Source organism: Lepeophtheirus salmonis, chromosome 13, assembly GCF_016086655.4.
Source record: "Lepeophtheirus salmonis chromosome 13, UVic_Lsal_1.4, whole genome shotgun sequence".
NCBI lineage: Eukaryota > Metazoa > Arthropoda > Copepoda > Siphonostomatoida > Caligidae > Lepeophtheirus > Lepeophtheirus salmonis.
Window position 1 is genome coordinate 46,274,387 of NC_052143.2, and position 25,113 is coordinate 46,299,499.

General features: G+C 29.6%; 1 protein-coding gene across 1 annotated transcript; it reads right to left on the reverse strand.

Moving 5' to 3' along the window:
* Nucleotides 1-3,715: 3,715 nt before the first annotated feature.
* LOC121127816 (uncharacterized) lies at nt 3,716-24,654 on the reverse strand. The gene is made up of 3 exons (XM_040723339.2): nt 24,515-24,654; nt 23,983-24,456; nt 3,716-4,318 (listed from the first exon to the last, which is right to left on the reverse strand). Exons 1-3 carry the CDS (start codon nt 24,524-24,526, stop codon nt 3,890-3,892), a joined length of 915 nt encoding a protein of 304 aa, XP_040579273.2. The 5' UTR covers nt 24,527-24,654; the 3' UTR covers nt 3,716-3,889.
* Nucleotides 24,655-25,113: the final 459 nt, after the last annotated feature.

The following is a 25,113-nucleotide window of genomic DNA, read 5'->3' on the forward strand; positions in this document are numbered from 1 at the left end:
GTACCCAGTGCTTTAAAATATGAAATCTGAACTTTGTACTTTTTTTAATTGCTACCTCAAAAAATTTCATATTTTCCAAAGATGTCACCATTACTATTTTATCCTTGAAAGGAGAAGAATAAGTGTAAAGTAATCACTAGTGTAATACTGAAAACTTCTACTGGAGTTATAAATTTAAGTCCTTGTTGGACTCAAAGTCAAATTCAGGATCATCATAGCTGTAATTCTTGCCTATATCATTACTAGATACAAAGTAGGGTTTCTATATATATTCTTCATCTCATAGCTGATTACAGCATATTTAATGAAACTTTATGACAGTTAAGCTTTTCTTCAAAATATCAAGGCAACCCGTTTATTTTCAAGGTTTCTTAGATTATATTACTAACTTTATATTATTTGAATCTCTAATGATACCAGGCGTTTGAAAATTGAATTGCTTATCAAAGACATTTTCTTTTAAATTAAGGATAAGGATAATAAAATCTCTGCCACATGCTTTAAAATTAATTCTAGACTGCGTAAAAAGAGAGTTAATCAAATTAGATGTTAGACTGAGGGAGTAAAGGAAAATAAGGCATGATAACTAATTCAATTTAGAGCAAGATAAATATGCAGAGAAGATACAATTATAAATAAAGAATTAAAAAAGTGCCACTTATTTATTTTCATGGGATGTCTCATAAGAACAGATATCTATCGATAGAGTAAAAAAATTGAATGGCAAGAAAGAATTTGAGGGAAATACTGGATGCTAATGTCTGAATGGAGAAAACCCCAAGGAAGGCGATAAAATTCTTATTAAATACTATCAAAGATGGCATACGTGGATGGGTTGCTCCGTTATATACATAATGTAACTAAAATGGAAGAGCCTATTAAAAAGTAATCGGAGAAGGTAGTTGGTGGTAAATAAATTTGAGAATTCATTATATGATAAAAAATTAAATCCAATAGACGTGATGGAATATTTTGAGAAATATACAAAACTTTTTCTTTTTTCTATACAACAGCTTTTATTTGAGAGCCACAATTCAATAGGGAAACTAATGATTATACCTAAGACAAACAAGGATCTGAGACCTGTAGAAAAACTATGACAATACTCAACAAGTTGTATAAGATATATACAGGTATCTTAGCAATGTAAGTGATGACGAGTTAGCTTTTTATTCTAAAAAAAATTTTAAACAAGGTTTTGTTCGAATTAGAGTTAAGGAAGATGCAGTCTGAGGAATTAAGGATTCGATTGCATAGGCAAAAATTCCGAGGTGGCCATTGATTTTATGGAGGTATTCGACGGTTCATCACACAAATGGATAGTAAAAAGTTTAACTTAGCACGGGATGGGAGATAAATCTATAAGAATAATGACAGTAAGTCTCAGTGACATTATGTCCTTTTAGAGAAGTGAGGGTATCACTCAATGTGAATAGAAAATGCTGATAGGGGAATATTATCTTCAGAGCTCTCATTATTACCTTAAAGCCGTTATTAGAGAAAGTAAGTGCATCCCTTCAAGTCTTAAGGTGGCCTATTATTATTTAGATTCGGGAATGTACTCGTACATCTCTTGTGATCTGAGATTTAAGAAGCATTGCAAGGAAGGCCAATAGAAGCATGGAAATCAATAAAAAAAAAATTAAAAACACTTCGTTTAGATTGAAATTATAAAAAACTTTACCTCCTTACGGTCAGAGATCTAGAATCCTTCTGGAAACAATCGATTAAGTCCATGGAAAAGGTACAAGCTAGGTCTGTGTCGTTGTTTCCTTCAATGAGAGATAACAACAACTATCCACGCAAAATAAAAAGTATGGATGTCATCAAACAAAGACTACCTCTTACACGAAACGAAACTCTCGGATTTCAACACACACACCCCCCAAAAAAAAAAAAAAAAAAAAAAAATGTAGACCATTTCAAGTAAAGTTTTTAAAATAAATTGACTAGTTTTTGGAATTATTATCCATGATTTTGTCAGAGAAGTCAGACAATTTTTGTTGAATTACTATTTTTATTATTTTTTTGACATATTTTTTAATATACTTTTTATATTTTGCGTTACTTTATTCTACACTTTTACCTCAGTTTTTAACTTAAATATTCGTATCTCAAATTTTTTACTTTTACTAACAATCACAATTTTATTTTCTATAAATACTAAAAATAAGTTGACCTTTCCAGGATTTGATTTATGCCGAGATCCAAAAATTAATAAAATCAGAGAGATGGAAATTAAAATGAAAGCTTTCACAGACAACATTTCTTGGATTTACTTAAAATCCAAGAAGATACTCAGGCTATTTTAAACGGGATATTGCATATTTTAGAACTCAATAAAAAATAACTTGGACTAATTATTTAACAAATGCAGATAATGACATAACTTAATTTATAATATGTTTTCTAATTTTAATTGTATATCTGTTACTCCTTAGATGACATTTATTGAAATATTTATATTTTTTGGAAAGAGGTGATGTCTTTGAAATAATTAAAGTTATTGGGAAAAATATCATAAAGAATAAGTTTTATATATGTATAATTTGTAAAGAAGAATATAGTAATAAGAATTTGAATATGGAATTCCCTGATTTGATCTAAAACAACCAATTTACGTATTGACAAAATAAGTCAGATTTTTTTTAGTAACGGAAGGATGAAAAAAAGGGTAACATCCTTTTAAATATTAATTATAACAAGAAGTTGGATGGCCTTGGTTAATAAATATAAAATATTTGTGAAAACTATGCTTTTATTGTGGTTCCAACAAAATTTTTATTATTATTCCATAGTAAATAAAATCCTGGAACAAACATTTATTTAAGTAATGAAACTTACACCAGAAGGAGACAATTGGCAACAGAATACTTCTACTTCTACGAATTACTAAAAATAATAAGCACATACTGAAAATTCCTTGAAGTAGTTGATCTGAAAATAATAAAAAAAGAATGAAGTGTCGGAGGAACCAGTTGTAGAAAATAGACATACACATATATATCGGATACGTCAACCAAAATAAATATTTCGTGCATAGGAGAATTGCTTGATAAAAACAATGAGTTTATTGTAAATAAGATTTTGGAATGGGAAAAATCTTTTGAAACATTTGCTTTTCAGAGGACAGAAATTGGCATTTAGTATTTTTTTTCTTAAGATAGGAAACAATAGGCTGATCATTCTTTTACTGAGTGAAATGAAAAAAAAATTATATATAGATCATTTAGGGAGGAGAAAAAATTGAGTTGACCTTGGATCTATTTCTTTTTTTCATTTAAATACAGAGAATGGTTACTAACTTACAATCCTTAGGTAGTATTTATGGTAGAAAATCGGAAAGAGAGCATGTTTCTTCTGTTCGAGTGTATTCACATTATTACTATAATTAACTCATTAATATTAAGATTTTTTTCTGAGTTTAAATTGAGAACTTTTGATTATTTTTACATCAGGTCACAAGAAGAGGAAAATAATTATATTGCAGCGAAATGCAATCCCTTATATATAAGTTTAGAAGAACATCACTGCCTCAACATTTTACAAAAATGGTTTTGTAAAGAAAAATAATAGAAATATAGTTGTGCTGCGATGTTTAGAAAGAACTTGCTCCCGTATTAGTAATCAATATGTGGAAGTGACATAATTTAGGTAATATCATTCACATCAGTAGTTGTTCAAACTCTTTTTAACTTCAATATATCAAAAAGTACAATTTTTATGATATTTTTATTGATGGTTTTTCTCTAATTTAAAAAAATAAGTAAAAAATGTGATCATTTGAGACAATTCTCAACTCTCAAATTTTGCTTGAATATGCAACATTGTAAATCCCAGATGTTATGGATTAACTTTCACTTATTACTGAGACGGTTGAATAATTGGTTTAGTAGTGGTATCCATAAGGATATCCGTGACCATATCCATAAGCATGACCGTAGCCATAACCAGCATGAGGATAGTATCCGTAAGAAGGCTCAGCCTCAGCGGATCTCTTGCCGTAGTGATGACCATAACCATGTCCGTAAGCATGACCGTATCCGTGTCCGTAACCATATCCAGCATAGGGGTAGTATCCGTAAGAAGGCTCAGCTTCAGCAGATCTCTTGCCGTAGTGGTGAGCATAACCGTAGCCATGTCCGTAGGCAGGAGCGTATCCGTGTCCGTAGGCAGGACCGTATCCGTAGGCAAGACCATAAGAAGGCTCAGCTTCAGGCTCAGCGGATCTCTTTCCATAATGGTGTCCAATGCCGTATCCGTGGTGAGCATACCCATGACCATAAGGAGCATAGCCGTAACCGTAGCTGGGTTCAGCAACAGCAGCTGCGGCGAAAAGAACAAGGGCAAGAGCCTAAGAGAGAATAAGACATGATTGAGAATTCATTATTTGTTTTGAGGAGCAAACTTACAATGCACTTCATTTTGACTACTTTGCTTTGTATTTGAGCTGGAGAATGTAACAAAGTGAATGATACTTATTTTATGAATCACTGGGGCTTTTATAGTCAAAAGGTAATTTCTTCTATGGGTATGTATAACAGGCATCGCCCCTTTGCAGATGATATCCCGCCCTTCTACAATATTGAATCTAACGTTCTTTAAAAATGAAGCATGCCTGTAACAATACACTCATCATGTTCATGTGTAGTAAATTTATTCTACATGTATTTACAATATTATTCATAAAAATAATGCCACCATTAGATTTTAAAGTTTCTTTTATTGATCCTGATTCATATTATCATAAGTTTAATAATTTTTTATTTAAATCACATATTATTTCACTGTTTCGACCATGTGTTTGATATTTATTTTTTGTTACCAAGATATAGGTACATGAAGGGGCCCTTGTTTAGAAGCATTTCATCATCTACAAATACAATTTTTTTATTTTCTTTGAGATATTTTCTCTATCAAATTTGCTAAGTAAAAGGGTGTGTCAATTTTTAAGTATGGCTCCCTTTTTGCAATCAAAACAACAAATACTAATTATTTGTCCATTGGAAAAGCGTTCATAATAATAAATTGATCAATTTAGTTTGTCTAAATATTAGTAAATAGATTCATGTATCATGCTTCATGTTTTCTAATAATTGACACACCTAAAAAAGATAATAAAATTAATTTTTCTCTTGAAGGTTCAAGTATAACTTTTTGAGTAGACAACCGTTAAGTCTTCTTATAGGTTACTAATAATATATTTCGTTATTGTTTTGTGTACATTTTGATTCTATGATACGTGGGAACTCCAAAATGATACATCCCATGATCCCTCATTTATACTTAAGTGATCTTTTTTTTAACTTTTCTGTAATTTCAGTCATTCTTGCTATTATGCATAGCCTTTTGTACAATATTGACACATATTTATACTTTTTTACAATGATAACTCCAAATAACATAAGTTATAAATAAGTTCAATCTGTCAAAAACAAATACTGATGTCTATTTTTAAGAATAATATAAATATTTTGAAAAGTTGCAAAATACTTGTTCTTTATGGTTCCAACATCTCTTTTAATATGTTATTATGTGGACAATAGCATTAAAAAATTGCAAAGCTTATGTTATTTTAAACTTCTGAATAAAAACTTACATGATAAATAATTCATGTAATCAATATTTGTTTTAAAACTCTGAAATTGTAACCTATTTTATTTCGGCTTTACTAAATCTTACTTTTGTAAATTTATAAATTAATTAGTAGTATAAAAAGAGGATCTTTCTGTTGAATAAGAAATTTTATTTTACCTATATTATGGAATTTTAAGACCTTATGTTAGTCCTATGAGGATATCAATATTTCTGAGAAAAACATAAAATTGAATAAATATACTATAATGATGTTATCTTTGTTAAATCTCTATACCTTTTCATTAATTTTTTTTTTTTTTTAATTAAGCTCAAAATCAGTTTGTAGTTGGTCGACTCTTCTAAAATGTCTAACTACTTTTCGCTTAATAGTAGGGAATCATAACAAGTTATTTTAAGTTCAATCAATCTATATTTAGAGTATTATTGTTAAAAAAGTAGAAAAATCAATAGCTGACAAACAAAAAGACTATGCAATTTTTACGAACGTGGAGTAACATTGTGCAGAATAGTATCTATGAAAATATTTTTTACGGGCCTGTTATTAAATTTTTTTTTTTTTTGTTGTTTAATTGTCTTAATTTGCTCTCTAACTACTTTTTTAAATTTCAACGTTCACATCGTACTGAATAGTTAACCAATTAACTATTAAATCAATAACTAAATAATTATAATTTTACAAAGTAAAAATGGCTTAACAATTTATTAATACAAGCCAATATCTGGGTTTCAGAAGAAAATTTATGAACATGAAAAAAATTACTTTGTTTTTTAAATTCAAAAACATTAGTTACAGCTCCGAATTGAGTTAACTTACTACCACATAGAGCCGTAGTTAATGCAATAATTATACAGGATTGCTCTTATCTAGTGATACATTTTTTCATTTTTTTTTTTCAAGAGTAAAAATTTTTCCAAGAGGTTTTGTAAAAACATTTATTTAAAAAATCATCTGAAAAAAGTCTTTGCCAAAACTTTTATTTTATATGTGAGACCTCAGCTCTAATTATTACCTCAATATGGGGCTTAAATCCCTTGTAGACATTGACAATGTAGTCAGACTCTAGCTTGGCCTACTACTTCTTGATCGAAGCTTCTACAGACAGGGCACTCCTGGTGAGAAGTAGGACATACCCTTCTCTCCAGAAGCGCCTAGAATGAGTAGTCCAAGGTTTTGTGTCGGGAGAGAAAGGCGGTCCCATATTGAGGTTCAAAAAGTCCGGAAAGTCGTCTCTCAGGAAGCCCTTTGTCTTACCGGTGTGATAACACGAAGCTCCGTCTTGAGTGAAAACAAAGTTGTCTCCAAACTTTTCTCTGGTCTGAGGTAGCACTTTGTTATCTAGAATTTCGATGTAAGTATCTTAATTGAGCGCTCCTTTCTTTCCACAGTAAAGTGAGGAAATTGTCCACATTTTGATTACTTGTATCTTAATAGTTTTTATTCTAACGCACCTTTGTATGAATTCTACGTGTCAAATAGTTCAAACTTGAACAATTTTTCTATCGACATTTCTTTTTAAGATGTACTCCAAAAGGCATTGCATGTCAGATGATCTCAACGCAAAACTCTCACGTGAGTATATTTGCAATAAAGCTTGTAAATACTCCCAAGAAAATTAAGGTGGATTTAACAAAAATAGACACTGATGATTTCTTAGCCGGTTTATATAAGTGAAAATTGAGAAAAAGGATAAAATCAACAAATAATCCCACCTGAGTGTCATTAAAAGAGCAATTGAGCCCTGTGGTACAAAACCTACCCAGAGGGCAATTACGTTTGATAACAAGATTCAGCTCCATCACACATAAGCTCATTGGTCCAAAATTGTTTGTGCAAGAAAAATATAAAGGCATGATTTTGGAAAATGGTAATGTGGCTACCTTTTCATTTGCCTCTAGACTATGCCTTGTGAGGCAAAGTTGATAAGAAGCCAAGTAAAAAACCTCACACAAATGTGGCAAATATCAATGCTACAGTTGAGATGCCATGTCGAAAAAATTCGTTATTTCATCGTGCAAAGGGTTCAGGGGCCGTGTATAGGCAATGTAGATTGTAGGGGTAATCCATAGTTAATCTCTTTAAAAAATAATTATTAACCTAACTTTTGTAGTTAATAGGAATCAGCGTTTTAAAGTTAATAGGGATAAATATTTTCAAGTTGATTTCCTACACAACAAAAATAAGTTGTGGTACATTTGGTATCCTTCAGTAAGACTCAATAATTTTTTCATTATTTTGATGATATTTTATTATAAACGAACAGTTATGATTATTTTTAGATTGTTTTAGTTTATAACGATATGGATATATATGAATATGAATCTATAAATACACTTATTATATTTCTTGAAGAATCTAACTCTGGCTCTTTTAAGATAGTACTATCATCATCTTATCTTTCTAACAGTAACATTCTTTATAGATATACACATATATCAGATAATTAGTATTTGTAAATTCAATCAATGCTATCATCCACTCCTTTTCTATGTCATTTGCCTCGGAAATATATTAAATTATTGTTCTAATTAGGCTCGTACTGTTATATGTAAATGATATTGCAATATTTACAATAAGAACTTTATTTGAGACATAAAATAGTCGTCTATGCACATAGAATGGTCTCGTTGTCGAAGTTGTACAGGTTAACAAAAAAATAATGGAAATATAAATGATTTTCGTATTTTCCTCAAGAATACTCAACAATTGTATAGGTATTTTCAAATCAACATCAGATATAATAAATATATAAAACAGTTAGTTTTTGTCTATAATCTTTTTTAAACATTGATCATTATTGAGTTGTGTTGATCAATTTTGACTTCTTAAATGGAATTTGTGGCACATCAATAAAAATTGACGATAGTTCAATAAGTTAAGATATCCAAGAAACTTAGATATAGCATACAACTTTTATTAAATTTGAAAAACTTATATTGGGTCCAATATGATCTTTATTATGATATGGCCTTTCAAATAAAATTTATCAATTAATCAGTGTTTTATTGTAATGATCACTATTTGTCACTTTCAAGGCAATGTTTGTCACATACAAACAAACGTTTGATAAGAATAGTTTGTTGTTAGAAATTTACGATAATTTTTATTTGAATACAAATGTAATCCATAGTCAATTTTTGTGAAAAATACTTTTAATTTGTTTTGTATTGACGGGTTACATATATGGAACAAATATTGTTCATAGTCATTAAATTGATTGTGTCATTTCTATTTTTTGTATATAGGTGCATATATAAAAGCTCTATAGGTAATCTAAAAAACATTTTAAATTACGTGATGGTTAAAACTGAGCAAAAACCAACCGACAATTACCGTAAGGCCAAACTAAACTCTGGTCATATCCATACAAATACTTTTTTTTTTCTTCTAAGTATTAATTTAAAATTATGATAATAATGAATTATTATCATAATTATGATATATACAAAAATATATTTTTTGTTTTTATGCCTACCCCTAATCGATGAAAAGTTTAAAATAAAATTAAAGAATTTACATTTTGTTTACGTAATTCCATTACACATAATGAGGAATAGGAATATTCTATAAAGATGATATGGGAATCTGAATCAACTGAATCTTTGGTATCGGTTCATCTCTACGGAAAAGCTATCAAAAATCTAAACAAAAAATAAAACTGAACTAAATACATTTGTGTTTCGCGCCTTTTGTTGATATATAGCCAAAACACAAAGCTATAGCTGTAATAAGTTGTAATCAGAGGGTCCATAGTCCTTAATTATCTAACTTTGACTAGTAAGTTCCATAGATGTCAAATTATTTTTGACACCACCCAAGAAGTAAGTCCCTTAAAAAACAAAAGACAAAAGTATTTAATTATTGTATTAGTCATATTTGATTTGATGGATGATATTAAATAAATAACAAACATTTTTCTATAAAAAACAGTAAGTTTCAAAGCTAAAATTTAATATTTATAACTATAAAAAAACAAACAAAGTAAACCATTAGCTGCTTAGTTGTTTACCTTAAAATTCAAGTTTTTTAGTCTTTTTTTTTTTTTTTTTTTGAAATTTTAACCACCCTAAGATAAAACACTTGAAATTAAAAAAAAAAAGGACTAAAAAACTTGAATTTTAAGTAATTTGAGAGTTACTTTTTACCAAAACTATACTTTTAAATGTAAAGTATAATGAATTTACAAGAATTATTATTAAATGAAGTTAATCACAGTCTTATATTAGTTTAAGTTCTCAACCAAAAATGTTGGTATACTCTTTTTTTTTTCATTATAAAGATATAAGAACACCGACATAAGTTTTGTGTAGCTCCCTTCATTTTGCAATGAAGGGAGCTACACTAATGACCATCTCTTCTAGAACTGAAAGTTTTTAAGATAAACTTATGAGAAGATCTTATTTGATTTGTTCAAGAAAAGTTTGGATCAACAACTCATGGAAATTAATTTTAGGACACTATTTTGAGTATGAGGAAGACAAGGTTAACACCATTATTACCAAAAGTCAAAAAATAATATATGCAAAAGGGATAAAGTTTAATTTTCCAGACATCTTCCCCAAAATTAGTTTATAAGTCAAAGTTTTTGAAGAAATGGTTTAATTCTTCCGTTAACAAAATACTTTTTTCTTAGTAACATTATTTCATTATCAATTGATCTTCGTTTGCTTTAACTTTTTCTCATTTATACAATTGTTTTTAACCTGAAACTCTTTATAATAGCTTGAGAATAAAGAAAAATTCGTAATTTTTAGATAATTTCAATTTCAAGGAATGTTTTAAGCATCACACTTCAGCCTAGTATGCCCCGTTCTGTTTGATAACTTGTTGCCAACGTAAATCCAACTTCGAAATTTTTTGAAATTTCTGATGTAATAACCACCAGATAATTTTCTATATTGATACATAGTAATGTATTGAATTCAGCAAATTAGAAAAGAATGAACTTATTTAGTATATCTCAAGTGTTCCTCGAAAGATGAATTAGTTTGCACTATATAATTTCCTCCCGATTTTTGGACTATTCTTTATTTACTAATAAGGAATGAAGCACAAGTTAATTAATTTCAACCATCAACGTTAGAAACTCTATAAGGAGTGTGAATAGGGAAAAAATCAACAACTGGCAGTACATGTAATGTACATACGTTCTTATGCCAGTAGTTGATTTTTACCTTATAGTATAGGGTTTTTAACGTTGATAGTCGAAATTAATTAACTCTTAATAGGTATACCGTAAAATATAATATTATATTAAAATTAGCAAAAGTGAAAAATTATTTCAAATTCAAAATATAAAATGAAACTAAACATCTTATATATGAATTTGATATTTTTTAGGGTTAAATTTTAACCCTTTCAATAAGAAAAAAATAACTTTCAGTTAATGTGGACTATGAGTGTGTTTGTCATAGTAACAACTTATTATTTATTTATTGTTAATAATTATTAAAATGGAATTGTGGAATTATATTTTAATAATGATTATTTTTCCCATAATAAATTCTATTGATACTTGTATTTAGACCAATCGAAATTGCTTTCAGTTGTTTCGTCTAAGAAATAAAGGATTATTTGCACAACTTACATAAATACACATATAGTGATATAATCGTGTGTATTTTGGGTATTTTATAAAAATAAACTGAAAATCAACATGATAACCCCCCCCGACAATTTCAATAATGTATTTAAAGAGAGAAGGTTAGCTGTCATTTGAATAGATCAGCTAGAATTAGGAATGATAAAGGAGGAGGAGAAAATAGAAATACACCAGGATAGTGGAAATAATTAATCTAATGTCGATCCTCAATTCTTCTCTGAGCCCAACAAAAACTTACAATTATAACTCTGCAACCAATCCTTAAGGTTACTCTCCATCTTTTATGAGCCCACCCGAATGTTAAATCAGGTTTGAATATAATTGAATCTAGTAGGGAAGGAAGTTCTATACTCAGGATTTAAATAACAGCAGAGGAAATGGAAATTCTTTCTTCAGATGACTATTTCCAAAAAAGACGAATGATCTATAAAATACACCGGAGTTTCATCACCATACCTTTACCATCATAAGTAATTGGGCGTGAGATGTAAACAATGTGATCTAAAATCATCCATGAGGTGGCATTGTATATTATGTTCTATATAAAATTTTAATACTGAATATATATATGATAAATACAGTATATTCATCAAGAAAGAGTCAATACTATTTAATTAATATATGCGATACAGTAGAATGGTTAGATTTTTTTTTTACTTATCAAAACTTATTCCTAGCTATAAAAAGAAAATATGCCTCCGAGTGTCAGTCCCATTGAAAATCATGACCTCATGAACTTTCATAATTATGTTCTTTTTAAAATTAAATTTATTAGAATGAAAATTCAAATACTACCATCCACTTATCATAAAACTCAAAGTAAATACAAATGATTTAATTTAGCTATGTTGTTTTAAATCATATGAAAGACAAATTTTAAATGTCCTTTCTATTAAGCGGAAACGTATGATTTTTGGAAAAGTGGACCCTCTCAAAATAAATTTTTTACCTATGAAGCATGATTTAAATAATTTCCTTCCGGATAAAAATCAGTACAACATTCTTTACTTTGATCTTTTGAATGTTGAAAATTTCCAAACCATTTTTAAAATGACCTCTTTATGATTAAAATTTGAGTATCTTTAGTTAAAGTTAAATATGGGTTTTAACGAAGCCTCTCATCTAGATTTTTTATAACTTTATGAAATAGATTTCTATATATTGTACAGATGATATTTATTAAAATGTAAATATAGTTGCAGATATGTTTTATTATTATTTGAATTCATTTTTAATGAGTTGCAACGATTGATTAATTATTCCATTCAAATATTAATTTTATCAATTTTATGGAGTTAGAATTATTTTATGTCCAAAGATTTTACAAAACTTTCTATTGAGTCCATCATCCCCATTATTAATATATACTTGAGAGTTTTTTTATTATCTCCATCCACATGCCTCTCATATATATTGTATTTTCTTTATATATTCTATATAGGAAAAAAAGCATACAAACCGAGACCGTTAAACAATGTATTGCAGTTTAGGTTCGACTTTTTCAGTTCCTTTTCTAGCGGTTCAAGAACTGGAACCGATTAGACCTCTAGAACCGATCAACCGATAAGGGTAAAACCTTGGCAAATGCACATCCCATCTTCCTTCGTGGCGTATTCCATTATCATTAAATCTCGATGAAATCTTTCCCCTTTTTTATCTCCTACATCATCAAGATTATTAAGAAAGCTTGCAAGATGGTTATGAATGAAATTAATTTTCATACTGATCCTATGGTTGGAACTTTAGCCTGGACTCAAAGTGGGACTCGCTAATTGTTGGGTAACTTGTGAGCCCGATTCGGGAAAAACGGTATAGTCCTCAGACTCAAAGAAAACAACAACACAATCATGGCTGTTGCGGCAAATCTATTATTTTAGTTTAATTTTACCTCATATACCTTCGTTAATAAAACAACAAGTTTTTTCTTGTTCATTTTGGTTCTTGCACTAAATAAAGGAAAACTATAAAGTATTGTTCATAATCCAGTGCACACCTATATTAATATATTCTCTGTGAATAGTGATTAACTAAATGCCTCATTTCCTGTTGAAGAGTCACACAGCAAGAATGTCAACTGTGCAAATCAACCCTTCTGAACAAAAGAATGATCCAGTTTGTTTATTTGATACCTTGAAAATCTGGTAAAGTCTGCATATCCCAGTGCAAATACTGCCAGCTGGAGATGCAAGGTCTTGTGGCAAGATTAGAGTCCCACAGATAGAAGTGTGAGAAGAAACAACAATAATCACCAGCCACAGAGGAGGAGCTTGATGATAAGATAAGGAAGTTAGTATCTGATGAACAAGTACTGTACTGTGCGTACTAGATTTGTTTTTAAGCTTTTAAAGACATCAAAGGCAAAAAAAAAAATAATATTGATATTTCAGTATTTTCTAAGCAGAAGTACTGGCTTGGTATAGAGAAAGCAGAATGACTTGTTTTTCTTTCCAAGTCCATGAATGAACACAGTTCTAGCAACGAGGATGATACCTAACTGAAAATATATTGTAACTATTAATTACAGATAAAGTCATGTTATTTTCTATGTAATCCATGTCTCCACGAATAAACTCATCATAAGCATATTTCATAAAAAAAATTAAACTTAAAAGGGCAATATATTTGATTTAGAATTAAGGAATAATAATTTTTTTTGTTTAAGAAATAAAATATATTAAACTCATAATAAGGGACAAATTATTTCAGTTCTATATGTAAACTCAGAAGGAATTTAGATAATATGGACGAAATATACTTAATTCATAATGAAGAAATCATTATTTCTGTTGTATAAATAGACAAGGTGATTTTTCTTTAATTATGTTGTATAAAAAAAAATATTATTGTGCATCAAAATGCCTGCTTATTATTTAAATTTTTCCTTATTTTTTATTTACATATTATAGAAGTATGACATAAATCATTATTTTTATATAATTTTTACTCTAAAATAGTTATGCACTTTGTGAGGTGCCCGCAGTTTATTTATAATGCCGATTGATAAGTAAGCCATCTTAGTTAACCCATAGAATTATTCCTCTGACCCATAAATGTGTAACAGCCACATATATAATAAAATAAGTATGAATCATACTGAGCATATCTTATGAAACAGAGGATAACATCAGGACATAGTATAACACAGATCATCAAGAAATTTATTGATATAAGAAGATTTAATTTACCAAAAGAGATTACATATTTCTAGATCATTTTCAAGTCTGTTTGTAATTTTAAATGATCTGAACTTTCAATACTTAAAATAGTAGGATCAAAATCTTATATATGTATATATATATCTTCCCGTGGAAAAAAGTAGTACATACTATAATATATCTAAGATATCCTTATCATGAAATGATTAATCAATTCCAACTAATAACGAAAAAATTTGCTTGAAGGATTTATATAATTTCTATTAAATATGAAATAGAGTTTTATTAATTCATAATAAATATCATCAAATAATAAGACAAGTATGAATTATTTTCATGTCTCCATATTCTAGCAAATTATGTCAATAGCAATTGAATTAAGAGCCTTGTACAAATCATGCATTTTTCATTCAAAAAAGAAATATTGACATATTGTTACAACGGTTATGTAAGTGAATTTACAAAATGATTGATGTTAAATCTTAAACTATATATTTTGATTTAATCAATGTAAAGCAAAGTTTTCCAGAAATTAGAATTATTTTTGAATAAAATAAGGGACTTGATGTGAGATAGAAATGGTCATAAGGCTGGACAGAACTGGACCAAATAAATAAGTTCCGACAAACTACTAGTCTTAACACATATATTATCATTTTCCTCATTTTTATCAGTATCGCCAAAAGTGAGCGGCTCGAATCCTCAGCCATGTTTTCTTTTTCCGCATTATAACTTTATATCTTTCGATTCTTCCATGTTTATTTAACTTTTAATTTAATGAATTATATATAAATATATGGAATGAACAAACTCAATTAACAACGAGCTTGCAAGTAATAATTATCGGGAGATCAATGAGCGTTGGTTCGTGCCCCGGTCGTTCCTAAAGTAAGAAATACACTTTATGTTTATGGACTTCAAAGATAATTCCTAGATCCGATGAAGTAAATGTAATACTACAATGCTTAATTATACTTAATAAGTGTAAATCCATCTAACCGATTAAAGAAACATTAAAAAAAACTTTGTGATTCTTCAATATTCATTTTATGTTTCATTTAATGAATTATTTATGTGGAAAGGAAGCTTTTTTATGAAATAACTAAAAATGGCATTTCCTGTAGCTGTGAACCCCTGATAAATCTCGAGAAAAGGGATTCCTTAGAGGTTAATCCAAATCTACATATCAATTTTGAGTTTTGGGATGCAAGTCTCGTTATTGGGATGGGCACGGTTCTGTTGTACTCCCACCGCGCATTAGCATTAATTATAAAACCATATTTTGTTACTTCTCATATCTTCATATATGCGTTACATTTTGTGCCTTTTCTTTTAGAAAGAGGCATATAAGTTATAATTATAAACAGAATTAATAAAGTTTTGATGTTGTTAATATAATTTTAAGAATACTGCAGCTCCTGTAAAGGTAAAATTAATAATTTAATTTACATAATTAAAATACTTTTTTAAAAAAAAATACTTATGTTAAAAACTCTTTCCGTTTGAATTCTTCTTCATTACTTATTCAATTTTTTCACTAACATAATATTAAAAAATGAATATTCATACATTTATTTTATGCATAGTTAATTTATCAAAAAGTCTTGTAGGTATAGTTTTTTTTATTGTTAAATAATTTAGAGTATGAGTATCTTTAATTAAATCAGTTTATTTTTATAAATCATTAAAATCAATTACTTTATAAAAAAATAATCATTTTAAGATATTGAGCGGAATAACTACTAACGACCTTTTTTGGGTATTTGAAACAGATAAAGTATGTAAAAGTTGTAATGGGAGTCACACCCAAAAAAAAAAAAAAGAAGTAAAACAATTGTTGGGCTTCTCTTAACAAGGATTTACGCCACTTGTTATTCATTTTATAGGCAAAAGGGTTATGTCCAAAATTAAGAATATTTAATTTACTAACCATTTCTTTTAGACAAATAAATGTTATACTAATTAATTCGTACTTTCAACACTACCTAAATAGTTATTCTTCAAGTAGTGTTTTATCTACTTCTAAAAAAATCAAGGGAGGGTTTTGCAGCCCTAAATTTATTATTTGTTAGATTTTTGCATTGAAAGTTGGTAAATTGAGAGTTATTTACAAGAAATTTCAGATATTCAAATTATTTTTCCTCAGCTGTAATAAATAAAAATATCCCAATCATGAATAACAAACGGAAACGATCTTTTCCATGGATGGGACCTACCATTAACTCCTGCCGGCTAACCTGAAGGAGTCAACGCTGTTGTGTTAAGTACTATTGGGCTTTCTCTTCAAGGTGTTACACCAATAATCATCCAGAAGGTTGATACTGGAAATATATCAAGTCAGGAACTCCGAACCCAATAAACTTTTAAATTTGGAGTAAACAAAGGGAAAGTTCTTATTTACTATTTGTTAGGAGCTCCATCTTGCTGGCACAAATAATCATCCTTGATATTCCACAAGAAAATGTGCATGATAACTAACATACACTAATGGTTTTAAGAGACTTTAGGCTCTAACCTAAGGCATAAGACATCATTTTGAGTAAATTCTTCCACAAAGAAAACACATCTTATTAGACACACGTTTTCGTAACACATATTTCAGAGTAGTATGAGTCAACTTAACTTAAAAGCACTCTTTATATATATATATAATTATGTTAGTTCAAATCCTCATTCTTAAGGATTTACGTCATACGCCTTGAATTAGTTAGTCAAAGTTATATATACCGCATTTTCTTAAGATTGATATTTTTTTAGTTAACTTGATTCATGTTTTATTTAAAATTATAAGTTATACTCGTAATATATAAATGTGCCTTTAGGGTAAAACACTTTTAATAAGATGTTTAAAAGGAATCAGCGAAACTACAAAGTGTGATGTTAAATAATTTGCTAGGAATTACATATCTAATTAAGTACTCAACTTGTTTTTGTTATTTAAAAAATAAACAAACCCGAAAAGATTCATTGTTACGTGATAATACTAATTATAGCTTTATACATAAATAACTCCTAATAGTTGAGTTATAACCATATTTGTCATAAGACAAGTATTTTGAATAATTAATTAATTATATAATTTATACATTTACTTAATATGTCTTATGTAACGTGTGTAATACATATTTATCAGGGAGAAAAATGAATACATAAAAAGGTGTGTCAGTCATTAAATTGTTAAAGGAGTAAAATTGAATGCTTTATTTGGTTGGCTTTACTTCGAACGTGTTCAGTGCTAAGTATGCATACCCATTTTGCGTGAAAATAATACATCATTGCATTAAGTGAGGTTTTTATTTTTTACTCTTACTCTTTTGAGGAGTCCAATATAGGACGGACGAATTATTTATGAAATCCATTTAAATTGTATCGACGTTTTTTCTTCAAAAATAAACAATCGCTATATATTTCAAACTTTCCTACAAAAAGAGTAAGAAAATCATTTCTAAAAATAAGACCTGCGGATTGTGAGTCAAGGCAAGCTTAACTCTCATGAACTTTTATTTGATTATGTAGACTTGCATGTCTTTTACTGCTAAAGTGTAAAGGTTCTATATTAAAAATAATCTACATTGCTTTTGTTGGTGCACATCAAGACACAGGGTAGTCTATTGACCCTTCGAAACTTAGTGACTTTTCCCCTGTTTTTCTATGATTCGAGGTGCCTATATTGTTACTTCATAACATACCACTGATTCCATGCATGCTTCTCGAATCCCTTTGACCTATATAGGACGGAGGCATTATTGGAAACCAACTAAGTTTCTTCTAGCAAACAATACCTCTTTGTTTTGTTTTTGACGATATGATCAACATGGGGACCCCATCCCAGTCGTCAGTCAATTATAACACCAAGGTATTTGTATGGATCCATCCACTTTATCGCTGTATAATTTATTTTGAAATACTCACTTTACGTGCCCAGGTACATAACATCCCCTTAGTCTTTCACTAACTAAACTTGAGACCTATTTGAGATATTCATAAGTTCATCTCGCTTATTCATTTTTGAATTATATCAGCCATTGAAGTCTAATCAATCACAGCTATCACTAAGGCTATGGCATCTGCAAAACCAATAGTTATTAATGGGTCCGGCTTTGTACGAATAATGTGTTGAATGGCGCAGTTCCATATGAATAACGATAGAATTCCCATTTGAAGACATTTTTTTGTTGTATTGAAGAAGAAACTTTTCTTTGATTTCTCTGTTTAGCAAGTAATGTGTGTACCCTTGAATTGTGCATGGGCTTACATATATTAGGATAAATCTTAGACTTAGTTTGAAATTTGTTCTAAGGGACCAAATTGTAAATATTTTCTTATAGTATACAAAATATACAATAGAACTTAGGAACTACGGGGGACTTCGACTCTCCTGCAACCTTCACCAATGGTGATGTATAATTTGGAGATGTACCGATATCAAAATTTCCATTGATTCTGATACAATCTTTATGAACAATTTTGATAAAAGTACCATTTTTTATGAAGTATTATTTTTTAACTTTCTTGGACTAGATAAAAAAATGCATAAAAATATTAATCGTAGTAATAATCAACATTGTTAGTAAATAGTTTAAATTTAAAAATGTAATACCTCTCCGCACTCGGTAGTCAAATTATTCCTTATTGGTTTAAATATATTGGTCTCACTAAATTGATAGTATTTCATTTTCAATGGATTAAAGTGGGCATTAACCAGCAATTTTATGGCATCTCTTTGGTTTTTGTTAAATATTTGTTATTTAATTTAATATCATCAACTCAAAGTTTATTGAATAATAAATACTTATTTGTATCAAACTAAATAAAATTACATTTTATGAATAATCTCTAGACTTGACTTACCCTTCACTCTTCTAAAAATATTATAGGATATGTTTTTATCTCTATGGATATTACTATACATTTTTTAAATACTGTACTGTTACTGATAAATCGTTAGTAACTTTGATTGTTTCTTCAATGTAGAATATCACTCTGAATTGTAAAAATATTCTAAAAACGTGAAGACTCTAAACGACAAACTTGATTCTGATGAAAGTTTTAAAGGTATTTTTTGTATTTTTACGACTTACAATACCAATTATCAAGGTGATTTCAGTCCAAAAATATGTAATCACCTGAATTTTAATATACAAGTCTATTATAATTGTACTTAATATATTTTCAAATAAAAGGTTAAAAAAATCATTTTTATCTAAAATATAAAAAAAAATCATTTTATTCAAAAAATAAGAATAAATAATACTATATGAAACATTTGAAAAAATAATATTCTCTAAAAAGTTTAGAAAATATTTTTTTGGATTAAAAATATATATAAATAAGGATCAATGAAATTGGCAATAATAAGCCAATTCCGAAACTGATTAATAACTTCCAAAAAGTCAGACTATTAATGACTCCAATACATTGATTCACCCCTAAATTAACGTAAATAGAAATAATACGTTAAAACATTTTTGAGGTCATACTATGTTGAGTCAGCTGCTTTAAATCATACAAGAGCAATGCTTTACATTAACTTTTTTTTTAACGTCTGGAAAGGGCAAACTGTTCTGTCGGGCAGTTTAATACAGTGTATATGCTGTCTGAATGAACAAATTGTCCCAGTAACTCGTTTTTTATTTTATTACGTTCTTACCCTTAAATACCTAAGCAGTTACAAAAAATATATTCATAAATAAACATTTTAGTTTTAAATTAAAGCTTCAGGGTAAGATTTTTCAATGTTAATAAAATTTACAAAAAACACACGTATAAAACTAATAAAGGTAATATTATTAAAATACTACAAACAAGACTCAAATTTAAATTTTAGATTGTCTTAAAATCCTTTTTAATGCCTTTAAATGGTGTCTTGAAGTTGACAAAATATACTTAATTTATTCTCCAGCCAAAGTTTACGAAGTATTCCCCAGAAACGAGACGGAAATTAAGTAAAAAAGAGTAACATATCTTGCTGGTGCAGAAATAACACTTGATTTCAGCTCCTGAAGATGTATTTCATCATTATTTGTTAATATGTTTAGGATTTAGAGTTTAGTATAGCAAAATCTAAAGCCTGGTTTCAGATGGCACTCCTCTGTTCCTTTTAGAAATCCCAAACAAAACCAAGACTTTGGTAATGTTAGTATTAACATGTTGTAATCCTTTTATATGTAAATTTACCAGGGATTTTAAAATACCCACAGCAGGACAATCCACGAAAGCACCTACACTGTCATTAAAAAGTTTATCACAATCCTTGCAGGGCATAAAAAAACTTAATTATTCCTTGCAGAGATTTGGAATTAGGCAGTAAGCCTTTTGCAATCTTTTATTCCTCTCACAGAATTTAGTATTTTTTTTATCCAGTTTTCCGAGAGTCCTAACAGATTGATATGATCATCACAAATTCCCCCTACATCTGATGATTTTGGTATTTTCATTTTTAGATGCCAAGGTAAAGGTATAATGTAGGCATTTTCTGCTCTCGTGAAGGAAACTAGAATACTTTCGTTCCCAAATGGTACAAAATTATCAATATCATGATATCGATAAGTTCGTTTTAACATGTGACACAGTTGTATTATCGATTAATCGATGGATTTATTTTAGCTAATTTACATCTACAAACTTATTTTTTACTTATAGATTGAAATCATAATTTAACAACACATAAATCAGGTAATTACACAATGGCAATTGTCACAACAACATTTTTATGGATTTAATCTCCCTCTGAAGCACTATTTACATCCCAATTTTTCAAACTTTAGCACAGGTTAGAAAAAAAAAGTATAAAACCATAAAAGGTAACTAATGAACACATCTGAAGGAATAATATCTTTGGTTTATTTTAAAACACAATTTAGGAAGATGTTGATATTTTGGAGATATCATTGTGAACACCACAAATTATCTATAAAGACAGTAAATATCAGTTTTGCAGCTCGTTAGTTTGATAAATATACGGGGAATCATAATATTTATTTTTCACAGCATGATCTTATACTAGAATCCAAGCAAAAAAAGGCATTGCATATAAATGAAATGAATATTATAGTCTGAAAAACAACAAGAGGGTAGAGGATATAAAACCGTAATCTTATGTCAAACCTCGTAATATTCCTTAATTAATTAATGCATCACTTTTAACCTTTGGGTATATGTAAATATATATATATACCTCAAAAATATGGCATTGTAACATAGGTAAAATACCTATGCATCAAGTTAAGCGTTGAATGCATGTATATCTACAAATATCTAAGTACACCACGTTAATCAAATCTATTTTTGCTGTCTTCTAAATGAAAAAAAAAATTAACATCTTGATGAGGATTTCTCAAAAAGTCATATTTTTGACATTATATTTGTTTTATGCATCCAATAACAAAATTTAATAATTAAAACCTCCCTTGTGTTGTTAATGCATAATCATATTCATAAAAAACCGTGGTGCAAAAAAGTTTTTGATCCCTAGCCGATTTTGTTAGTTTAACTACTTCAAAGAAAAGATAACGTTTAGTTTGAATGATTGGTTTATTTTTACAGTGAGAGACGCTGTATGAACAAAAAGTCTTTCGACTAAGAAAAATGAAAGTATTCCTCAAGAATACCATCCCCTCTGTTTGGCATCTGGGCAGAGACATTATGTTTTTGGGGAGTGTTCCTCTGCCGAGGGGAAAGGACGACTTCACTACATCAAAGAGAGGATGGACAAGGATTGATCTTAGCATTTTCTCTCCAATAGACAATACACGTTTCAACGTTTCAAGAGCATAGTGATATGATTAGTCAATTTTTGAAGTTATTGGTAGCGCCTTGATCTCGATCACTCAAATTATGTCCACACGACCATGGTAACAAAGGAGTGGCTCAAAAGAAGCGCAATAAATGACATAGCAAGTATTTGTACTTTAACCCCCTAGAAAATCTTAATCATTGGGGAAACTTCAATTTTCAAAATCATATTTTGATAAAAATCAGCAAGGGATGTTTCCTACACTGTACTTTATACATAGGTTTATAATTATACTATTATTGGAGCCGTAGTACTCGAATCTTGACATTATTCATTTTTTATGAACTCAGTACCATGAGTATTTAGACTTGACTTGGAACCATGAGGACTCAAACTTGAATCGAACTTGGAACAAAGTAAAATCGGACTCGAAGCTGTATATATGAGCAAGCTGTCCCAGAATGCATTGCATGTATCAATGTGGGCCAAATTATATAAATGTGACGTCAAAGTAGGGCAACCATACAATTTTGTTATGGAAATAGTAAACTTAGTCTAAAAAGGTATGATTCAATTACACCTTGGCCCTTAAGATTCCGGCGGCAATCATACAAACTCAGAATTTTAGTCATTTGACATTTGGGCTCAAAGGTGTTTTGAATTCCTTTCATTTTAACACACATATTTTTCGACAATCTTATATTTGGCAGCATTCAAGCAGTTTTTCACATAGTTAAGTAAAAAGTCCAACTTATCTATTCAAAGGATATAATTACTTTTTATACAGTTTTTAAGCTGATTTGCCAAGTAGCTCATAGGTTATATAAATTCTCCCTCAAATCAAAATAATATTCGCCTATTTTTGCTCTCAATTGATAAAAAATATATATTTAAATAGATTATAAATGTATGTAAATATAATTATACAATTTTCCATGTACTAAAGCTATTTTTAATGTAGAAGGGTTAGAAGAGTAATTCATTTCTTCCACCCAAAATAATTTAACAGGCAGCTAATATAAATAATGTTTGTTAATTCAGTGACACCTTATGTCTTTCTCCTCTTGTTTTCCTCGCGGTCTTACAGAAATCCAATATAATTTACATCTGTGAATACTATTTATTAATAATGGTTTAGCTATATTCACTAAAGGCTCAACTAAGCGAAGTGAATTAAAATGAGGGATCCTACCAATTGAGGGATGTACAATGTATTATGTATGAGTTGAAGTTTACCCTGCTACTCGGGTAAGGCTAAAAATTGGGCATCTTTTATCACTTAGTAGTGCTTATAACCTTTTGAATGTCATAATTCTTACTAAACATGTGTTCTTATTCCAGGCCTCTCAAACCCAAACAATAAGCTAAAAACTCTAGCTAAAACATCCTTTTTTATGTTTCTTTTTAAGCATAGAATTTGATGTAAGTAAAAAACAACAGATTCTAGATAAAAGTGACTAAGTATTATTGACAAGTGCTGCCATCTTCAAGTTTAGGCCGTAAACTTTTCAAACCCCTTTTGTATTTAGGGACATTTATTGATAAGTTAAATTATTGATAAAATAATTTTTTTTTGTTGAAAAGCAAAAAATGCAATGAAATTAAACTTGAGAATAATTTGATTATATATTTTTATTGATGGTTTTTTAAAAATTTTAAAAAGTTAAAAAAAAATACGATCACTTGATGTGACTGAGACAGATCTCAACTCTCAAATTTTGTTTGCATATGCAACACAGTAAATCCTAGATGTTATGGATTCACTTTCACTTATTACTGAGACGGTTGAATAATTGGTTTAGTAGTGGTATCCATAAGGATATCCGTGACCATATCCATAAGCATGACCGTAGCCATAACCAGCATGAGGATAGTATCCGTAAGAAGGCTCAGCCTCAGCGGATCTCTTGCCGTAGTGATGACCATAACCATGTCCGTAGGCATGACCGTATCCGTGTCCGTAACCATATCCAGCAGAGGGGTAGTATCCGTAAGAAGGCTCAGCTTCAGCAGATCTCTTGCCGTAGTGGTGAGCATAACCGTAGCCATGTCCGTAGGCAGGAGCGTATCCGTGTCCGTAGGCAGGACCGTATCCGTAGGCAAGACCATAAGAAGGCTCAGCTTCAGCTTTTGGCTCAGCGGATCTCTTTCCATAATGGTGTCCAATGCCGTATCCGTGGTGAGCATACCCATGACCATAAGGAGCATAGCCATATCCGTAAGAGGGTTCAGCTTCAGCGGATCTCTTTCCGTAGTGGTATCCATGACCATATCCATGGTGAGCATACCCATGACCATAAGGAGCATAGCCGTAACCGTAGCTGGGTTCAGCAACGGCAGCTGCGGCGAAGAGAACAAGAGCGAGAGCCTAAGAGAGAGTAAAAGATTATTGAGAATCCATGATGTGTTTTGAGGAGCAAACTTACAATGCACTTCATTTTGACTACTTTGCTTTGTATTTGAGCTAGAGATTGTAACAATAGCGAATGATACTTATTTGAAGAATCACTGGCGCTTTTATAGTCAAAAGGTGAGTTTTTCTATGGGTACGTACGACACACACCTCTTTTTTTTTACTTTAGTTTACCCGATACATACGTAAAAAAGACATCGCCCTTTTTGTTTCCAATCCGCCCTTTCATGAGTAGGAAGGATCCTCCATGGAGCGCACCTTTAGTTCTTATCTTCTTCTTTTTTCATTTAATATTTAATTGTTTATTATCTTTATCTTGACGTTCAATAATAATTTGGATACAATTCAAAATAGATTTAATATTGATCAAATTTAATATGATAAATATACTTTCTCCATTATAAACAATTTAATGAACGAGTACCTTGGATTCGTATCCTTGTTCTTAGTTTTTATTTTGAATTAAAATCAATATCATTTATTACTTCATTTATACCTTAATATACCAATTCTTTTTTGTTTCATAGTTTTAATTAATAATGAGTCCCTTTGCAAAATATCCCGCCAGGAATATCATATTTCAATATATCTTTAATTCCACATGCTCCTCTT

What these genes read in the sequence shown, in the direction of transcription:
- LOC121127816 (XM_040723339.2), bottom strand. An exon ending in ACGGCAAGAGATCCGCTGAG is followed by an intron (nt 4,319 to 23,982) that starts GCTGAGCCTTCT and finishes GCAGCTGCTGTT; the next exon opens with GCTGAACCCAGCTACGGTTA.